The following is a 9,374-nucleotide window of genomic DNA, read 5'->3' on the forward strand; positions in this document are numbered from 1 at the left end:
CTTCTGTTTTGAGTTTCTGGATGGAGATTCCAGAATTTGTTTTTTGTCCTTGTGAGCAGAATTTTGCTGGGTTTGAGAGCTACTCTTGTGAGCAGAAATTTTATGGGTTTGTTTGAGTTTTCCCTAGTGAGCAGCCCAATTGGAACCAATTTCAGTTTGTCCTTGTGAGCAGACTGTTTGGACCTAGGTTCCAAGTCTCAGTTCATCTCAACAGATTGTCGCCGTTCCCCTTTCGCCTCTTTGTTTCCGACCTGTCTGTCCGGTTAATTTGCCGGTGAATCTCCTTTTGTGCAATGACGTTGCTGGTAGCCTCTTGCGTGTTGCTTCGACTGAGTTTTGCTTGTCCATTTTCTACGAAGTGTTCTGCTGTTGTGTCTCTTGTCCGATTTGTTCTTCTAGATTGCATGTCCCGGATAACATTTTATATTCTAAAGTATCTTGAGTGTATTGTCTTTAGCATGCTTGTTGATTATAGGCTGCTACAAGATAACTATAGGTGGCTAGTACGGCTACTATGTTTCCTTGATTTAAAGAGTGATTTTAGGAATGTCTTGTAGATATATGTGTAGTGCTCTTAAGTAAAATATATTAATGTAACATTTTACTCTACATGGTATCTCATGTATTCCTAGTGTATTACATAGTTTGTTACATAAAGGTTGATCTATACTAAGCTAAGTATGATTGTTGTCTATGCTCCAACTTGAGAGTGTTTTAGTATGAAAATATGTGAACAAAGCTAGACTTAATAGAATGATTTAAGGGAGGAATCAAAGAAGAAATTATAGAGATAGTATATCTGCCCACTTTGTATCCTCATTCTCGTATATAAACTATTTATGTTTCAATATGTGAAAAGGAGCAGTTTTCTCCCAAACTAACATAATCTATGTCTTTTTCCCTTAAATTTTTTAAATCGCTTCATGGTTTATCATAGGCATAAAAGCAAATCAGTTTTTCCACGTAGCTGCATCACATCCTATATTTTGTTGCATTCCTCTCCCAAAGCTTTATGATTTATGAGCAAACAATAAATGCACAAACACCCTTGAAATTCATAGACCAAAAAATCCCAATAACTACAAACATTCATAAATTGAAACTCGGAATTTTCGAGTAAAATATGGAGATAAAAAAAAATTGATAATTTTTTTTATTTGTTACGGGGATATTAAATTTTATTAGAAAGTTTTTAGTGTTGTTTGTTGGTTTGAACTTTTAGAAAAAAATTTATGAGATTTAGAAGACATTGTTTTTCCTTTTTTCCCCATTTTTCACAAAACAACACAAAGTGAATGAAAAGTTTAACGAAATGAGAATCATTCTATCTTAAGTATTAATATTGAAATGACAAAAAAGAAAAAGATATCTTTAATTTAGAGTAATATAATTAGTTGTTTGTTAGTGGGGATTCCACTGTAGTAGGAAAAACGGTGAACACATTATAAAAAGATTGTAAACTAAATTAGAATCTACAAAGTGATTGTCAAGTTAGGATCATAAAATTTTGCTATTTATCTTTAACGTTCATGTTTTATTCATCTATTACAAGATATTCATTTTTCAAGCATTGTAATGTGTTCTGGCACATGCAAGTTACACATGTTTGACACATCCTCGTGTTAATTTGTAGGTACAAGGAGAGCAATTTAATCAAGCTTGACATTCAAATAAATGGGGACCCAGTGGATCCATTATCGACTATTGTGCATCATGATAAAGTAAGCAAAGTCGTTTAACTTAAAAAGTCTTGAAAAGACCCTTTAATTTTTGTTATTTAGTGATAGATACTTCTTTTCATTGTGAATAATATACTCTCTCTTTTTTTTCCTACAGTTTTTAATGTTTAAATATCAATATAACACCAAATTTTTATTTTGTCTAAACTCTATAATTTCATTTAGGCATATTCTATTGGGAGAGCTCTGACTCAAAAGCTAAAAGAACTTATACCACGACAAATGTTTAAAGTGCCCATCCAAGTAGGTTTTCCTATTCTTTTCTGTATGTAGTTCATGGTAGTCCTGGTTATTATGTTTTAGTTACTATGTATTTTGGTCAAATTTGACCCGACCTTATTAAACTAAATACTACTTTAAAAAAAATGTACTCATTCGAATAAAAAATGAAATTTTGATCACAGTTTGAAATTATAGAATTTTTTTAGGAAATAAAGATATGAAATTTGTAACTACTGTTACCTATGGTTGCTTTCAGAATCTAAAACAAAAGGAATTAATGAAGTAAAATCAAAAGTTTGTTCATGTTATTGCTTAGTTGTACACAAAAATTAGAAGTAAAAAAATAAATGACCTGTTTTATTTACAAATTAAATAATACATTAAATGAAAGAAAATGAGGAAAAGATAGCGAAATAATTGGGAATGACCTTGATCCATCACAACCCGGCCAGATAGTCGCCCCTAGATGCTACTGTATTGTGATGTCGTACGTATAGTTTTATGACGGTGTGATACTATGAAATGCATCTCTCTCCCTCTCATTGTGGGTGTTTATGTATATATGACGTATATTCAATTATTTCTTGTGATGAATGATTTTCGTTCATTATTGGAATTGTATTCTGCTACACTGATATGTAGACAAAAATGCAGCGCTGCTGGTTCAATTATTTCTTGTGTTGAATGATTTTCCTCATTAAAAAATTTACTATCTTCTCATCGTCTTTTTCATAGAACTATCAAGGTTCGTTCTGAACTATATCTCTAATTTGATTCAGGCATGCATAGGTTCAAAAGTGATCGCGAGTGAGGCCTTATCAGCCATAAGGAAGGATGTATTGGCCAAATGCTACGGTAAAAAATCTGTAACTATGGTCACATTTTCATTATTATTCACTCCGGGCACAGATATGGACGTGGGATGGTTGTTGCTTTTTCTTTTGTGCCATATGGGTGATTTGTACTTCATTTTCCATACTCCCCCTTTTTTAAGTTAGGTGGATTATTCTTAATTGTTTTGTTTCACATGATTTTGTTCAACAGGCTATTGATGCTAGATAAGGCTGAAGTTAAATAATAACAGGAAAAGTAATTGGAGGTTACTAGTTTATAACACTTTGCATATTCTTGCAGGTGGGGATATTTCAAGGAAAAAAAAGCTGCTCAAGAAACAGGTACACTAGGTGTATAATACCAATATAGGATTTCATGGTAGAATATCTTTTCATAGTCCCTCAACCAGTTTGCTTTGCAAATATCTCAGTACTATAATTATATTTAAAGGTGCACCTGGAACTTTCACCCTTCATTCAATTGGCCAAATTGATAATGGGACGACAGAAGGAAATCAATGGATAAACTAAAATAAAATGGGTATTTTAGCATTAGATTAGCTTGAAATATTATGGTAGTATCCAATAAAATTTGAAGGCTAGGTAAAAAATGAGATGAATGGTTAAAGTGGGAATATTATAAGAACATATTTATCTTTTGCTGTTGTATAGATCCTGTTTTCTTGTACAATTTTACTTAGTATTCTTTAATGTGTCCCTAGTATTTGGTTATTGGGATTGGGTAGTTTTTTGGCTTCATTGTGCATTTGATGCTAGAACTTTCAGATATCTACTGTTTTCTTGGTGCTGCACGTTTTTTTTTTTTCATTTTCTTCATCTTTAGAAGACAACATAAATTACATGTAGCTATAGCTGCATTTGAAGGAATTTATGAAGAATAGTTGTATCCAATTTTCTCACCTATAAATTACATGTAGCTATAGCTGCATTTGAAGGAATTTATGAAGAATAGTTGTATCCAATTTTCTCACCTTGTCTGCTAGTACTATGGATGGCGGGGAGAGATGTTTGAGTCCTCAAACGAATATCAATATGACCAAAGTTAATTAGATATTTATAAAAAAAATTGGCACTTTCTTATTTCCATGAGCATGTACTGTGTCAGTTTGTAGATGAGCAAACTATCAGTATTAAGGACAGTCCTGCAGTCTGATTTTATATACCCAAACTCAGCTAACGGCGACTCCATAAGTTTTAGGGTAAACAATTACAAGATTCATGTGTTTTTATTTAACATACTACTAGATTATTATAAGTTTATTAAATTTTATATGAATTAACTCTTTACCCTCTTCATTTGTTTTTGTATATCAAAATACAAAATTAGCTCTAGTTATATAAATAAAAAACTTATCTTTTAGTTTTGAAATTTAATCAAAAAATAGTTTTAATGAAGTTTGTGAAATATATTACACCAAAATTAATATACAATCTTTAAACTAACGTTGAATAATATTATAAATTTTGATATTTTTTTCTCAAAAATCATATTTTTTTTATTCATTTCATCCATACAGTTTTTTAGAGAAAACATTTCACTTTTATAATTTTATATAGTACTTCTCATATTCAAACTTTTGAATAACTTCTACTCTACTAAATTAAAATTCTATAATTATATAAAAATTAATAAATCAATTATTTAATATTAGAGAGATTATGATTATTTAGGAAGAAAAAAAACATGAATAGAACAAACAAATTTTTTATTATTAAATATAGAGTAAAAAGTAATTTTGGCATTTTAAATTTAAATTTTGGTTAGTCTAATTTGACTAATGGCTCAAACATAAACACTGAATGGTTGATGGAAAAAAAAATGGAGGATGGACTGTATAATTAAGTGTTAGGTAAAAACACAGGATCTTATAATTGCATCCTAAATTTTATAAAAGACTGCCTTAAATGAAATACACTTCTCTTGGCACATTTCTTTCATCTCCAATCAATTTATGACTCCACGAACATTTTGTTTATATCCTGCTTTACTTAGTTGTATTGAAGAATATCTTTCATAGATTCTGGTTTGGCTTATAACTTTTTGCCTTTTTCTAATCAGGCTGAAGGAAAGAAAAGAATGAAGTCAATAGGTAAAGTAGATGTACCTCAAGAAGCTTTCATGGCTGTGTTGAAACTTGAAAAGGAGGTGCTTTAATCCAGTATTATTTCACATGTTTTCACTATTTCCAGTATGTGTATATTAATTCTATTTAGATGTAAAGAAATGTATGCCAATTTTTATTTTTATTTATTCCCCTCATATAATGGTCATGTTTCATTTAGGCCTCATCTCAGCATAAGGCTTTAAATTGTAATTCTGGAGTGTAGAACATGGGATTGTTGCATTTGATCAACGAATATATAAGATCTTCATTCCTAGAAACTTAGACGGTGGTGGATAAATTTTAGTTTTCACCCACCAAAAAGCATGTGTTATTTTCCAACAAATTTTGCCAAAAAAAAAAACAAAAAGGAAAAGAAAAGAGAGAGAAAGAGAGGAAAGAAGAGGTCAACAAATGGGAGTATGAATTTTAGATCCGAACCTTTTCCGTATAAATAATTGAATATAAGTTCATAGGAGTTTGACCGATACATAATTTTTTTAAAGCAATACACATTCTTTTTCATGTAGTAGTTTGCTGAATGTTTTCTTACTTCGTTATAACGGTGTATCTGAACTTTCATCACGTGTCTAAATATCTCACCGAATCTTCCTGATAACAACCTGTAAAACATAATCGTAGGTCATATGGGGTCAGAGTTTGACGAATATGTTTCGATGCCTAATCATTATTTGATGATTTAGGAATGGTTGAAGAGTATGGACTAGTTGTGAGATAATAGATATCTTGTGATTATATATATATTAGGTCGACACTTTTGTTAACTAGAAATCCTTATGAGTTGAGGATTTCTTTTGTCACGTGTAACTCTAGTTATTTTCAAATGTTCCTTCATCAGGGGAACCGTAGCTTCTAAGGTTGCCCTTAGACATGTCTTGTTGCACGTGATGTACTTGTATAAGAGATGGTGTCAGGGCGGCTCTAGTATTTTTGGAGGTCCTGGACAGTTTATGTATCTTTTTTTAATAAATAAAAAATTGGATAATAGTTAAGAAATAGTATTAAATACCAAATTGTTTTTTTTTTTTTTGAAGTATAAATACCAAATAATTAAATGAGTATATTATTGATTACAATTTATAATCATATATTAGTCTTGGTACAATAAACAAAATTACATAATAATTATCTAAATCCAAGAAATTATTATTCTTTTCATTTTTATATGCAAACTCTCTAATTAATCATTATATTCTAGTTTAACTAGATTTTTTTCTCAATAGACAACATAGTCAAACCAAATTTAGGGCTCGTTTGGTTCACCTATCGTTGTTTAGTGTTTGTTGTTTGCCATTTATTATTGTTAGTTGTTTGCTGTTTATTTATTAGTGTTTGGTGAAATTATGACTAATTGTTGTTGTTAGTGTGTAAATTGACTAATATGGATATATTTTAAAGAAATCAACAAATAAATTATATAAATATTAACATATAAGTTTGGATAATCAAATTCGTTGACAACAATCCATATATATAGGGTGAATAACAGTTCTGGTTGCTAAACTTTACTCATTTTCACGATATGATCTTAAATTTTAAAATGTAACATTAAAGCTACTAATTTTACACGTCGTTCATGGTAAATATCATTTTAAAAAACTTTAACTCTTGAATATTTTTATTTTAAGGTCGTTAACGGCCATTTTGATGCATTAGTTAAACTCTAGTGGACATAATGTTAAAAAGGTGTAAAATTGAGTGTCTTTTATATTATGTTTTAAAGTTTAGTAGTCATACCGTGGAAATTAATAAATTTTAGTGGTCGTAGGTATAATTTTCCCTGTATACATTAGATAATAGCAAAATTGAAAGCTAATTATGAATAATTAATCTCAGAGTGAAAACTCCAACAACTCCAATCAAGCACTCACCATAGATCAGGTTTTTCAATCGTAATTTAAATAATAAAGATAGGAAACTTGGGGTACTTGTGTCAATTAAAATCAAACAGGGAGCTGTTTCTCTTGAACAGCAGCAAAATGGAGCCTGTGGAAACAGCTGATGTTTACTTCTATAACAGCAATCGACAGTTGTTCCATAATGTTTGCCAAACACTATTTTACCTCCAGTTTAGTTTAGAGGGAAACAGCAAACAACAGTTTTAAAAATGGGAAACAAACACCCCTTTAATCTTTTTTCTGACATAGTTGATCGAATAAAATCTTTTATTAACTTCAGATTGAAAAAACTTCTTTCAGCAGTAGTTATTGTTCAAAGGCCAATAAAAGATTTAATAATTAAAAATAATCTAAATTTGAAATATTAAAAAAATAAGAATAAAACTAGATAAAAAAAGTTATTATTAAAATTATATAATAATAATAATAAGGGTAAATTCTAAAAAAAACCCTGTGGTTTCATGTTCTTCCAAAAAAACCCTTGTGGTTTGTTAATACAAAAAAAAAGGACTGTGGTTTGCGCCGTTACCCGAAAAACGGAAAATGACTTAACACCGTTAAAGTGCTGACGTGGCACAGGGGTAAGGTTGGAAATTCGATTTTTTTTATTTTTTTATTTTTCTTCTTCTTCTTCTTCTTCTTCTTCTTCTTCTTCTTCTTCTTCTTCTTCTCTCCTCCTTCCTCCTTCTTATTCTTCTTTTTTTCTTCTATTCTTTTTTTTTATTTCCGATTTCCAGATTTCTGGAATCCATAAATTTTCCGGATTATCAGAGTCATAGGATTATCCCATTTCACTACATTCATGAATCATAATGATATGAACATCACCAATTTCATTCACAAACATCAAACTCCAAAGCAATATCATCAATCATCAAATTAATTATTGAAACGCACGCCCACTGTATATCATATTTGTGTGAAAGGGAATAATAAATATACAAGCTAAGATTTTCAGAAAGAAAAGCTAAACAGACTTCTCCAGAACCAACCTCAGCCGCCGAGCCAAGGCATCCACCTCTGCAACTCTTTGCACCTTCCACCTCCTTTCGAACTCCGCATGCAACTTTGCCCTCTCATGGATCCTTTCAACCTCTTTCAGGGACTCATCAAACACATTCATCACGCTTTTAGCCACCCCCTCGAAATCATGATCCACTCTCGTCTTTCCCACATTTCCATCAATTGAAGATAAGTTTACAGGCAACATAGGGAGAATGTAACCTTGACACCGACCAAATTGATCCGTTCAGACTAAGCGACACTGATATTAGAATTGATTTTCTTATCAGAGCCCAAAGGCGATAACCCGGAATTTCCTGCGTAATCGGCGGAGCTTCTCAGAGAATTGGGATTTAGTGTAGGGGTGCGACAGAAAGTCCATCGGAGGAGGAATCAAGGAGACCTTGAAGGAAAAGGATCTCATCGGGCTCCGTCCAGATGCGGTGGAATTTAAAGGGAGAGGGTTTAAAGTCAGAATCGAGAGTGGTAATGGGAAGAGCATCGGGATGGAAAGGGGCAGTGGAGGAAGAAGAAGAAGAGGATGAGGAGAAGAAGAAGAATAAAAAAGTAAAAAAAAAATAAAAAAAATTCCAATTTCCAACCCTACACCTGTGCCACGTCAGCACTTTAACGGTGTTAAGTCATTTTCCGTTTTTCGGGTAACGGCGCAAACCACAGTCCTTTTTTTTTTGTATTAACAAACCACAAGGGTTTTTTTGGAAGAACATGAAACCCCATGGGTTTTTTTTTTGAATTTACCCTAATAATAATAACAAAACATATATGAAAAATAAAGAGAAAAGAACTTTATATAATAATAAGAAGAAGAAGAATTATTATTAAGAAAATCAGAAATAATGAAAAAAATGAGAACCAAAAAAATGCAAATCTAAGAATCAAACTCTCACCCTCACAAACACCTCCATTACACATTTACTATTCAACTTAGCACTAAATTTTATTATAAATCCAAGTCTACAAAGTTTTTAATCATAGCAATCATAATAATTATCAAATTTGAAACAAATTCTGATTGGAGGCCCTAGGCGGTCGCTTATGCAGCCTGCCCCTAGAGCTAGCCCTGCTAATCTCACATGTGATGTTATTTTGTATGATATTATATGTGTTGGTCCCGTGTGATTAGTTCCAAAAGGGGGTTAGGAACTAATGTAACTTTTTCACTTAATTATGCTGACTTAATTAATTCCTTAAGTTATTTAACTTTGTTTTGGTCAGCACGGCCGAGAGATGTAAGACAGCTTTAGTCAGATGCTGACTAGAACTGTTTTACTTATGAGTTGGGAATTGACACTTGAGGTCAGCTTCCAACTCAGCACCACGATTACTCAGTGTCAGCTTTTACAATTTATATCTTGAGCAATTTAATCAAGCAACACATACAAATATATATATTGAGAGAGAGTTAGAAATTACTCAGCAGACTTATCCTGGTTCGGCCTCTCCGCCTACGTCCGGTCACCAGAATCCATCCGGACTTTTTCAATCCAATACTGAGCTCTTTAAAGGTAGAGCACA

General features: G+C 31.7%; 1 protein-coding gene across 3 annotated transcripts in view; it reads left to right on the forward strand.

Moving 5' to 3' along the window:
- The window catches only part of LOC136228738 (translation factor GUF1 homolog, chloroplastic), a 49,394-nt gene extending 44,050 nt beyond the window's left edge, over positions 1-5,344 (forward strand). For 2 of the 3 annotated variants that reach the window (XM_066017201.1, XM_066017202.1), the window contains 5 exons: positions 1,634-1,721; positions 1,905-1,982; positions 2,741-2,816; positions 3,096-3,136; positions 4,875-5,344. In XM_066017201.1, the coding sequence (XP_065873273.1) occupies positions 1,634-1,721; positions 1,905-1,982; positions 2,741-2,816; positions 3,096-3,136; positions 4,875-4,970 (379 nt within the window). In that variant the 3' untranslated portion in view covers positions 4,971-5,344. The remainder of the gene's footprint in view (positions 1-1,633; positions 1,722-1,904; positions 1,983-2,740; positions 2,817-3,095; positions 3,137-4,874) is intronic. The other variant, XM_066017203.1, reaches the window with a different exon arrangement.
- Positions 5,345-9,374: the final 4,030 nt, after the last annotated feature.

Source organism: Euphorbia lathyris, chromosome 5 (genome assembly GCF_963576675.1).
Source record: "Euphorbia lathyris chromosome 5, ddEupLath1.1, whole genome shotgun sequence".
Classification (NCBI taxonomy): Eukaryota; Viridiplantae; Streptophyta; class Magnoliopsida; order Malpighiales; family Euphorbiaceae; genus Euphorbia; species Euphorbia lathyris.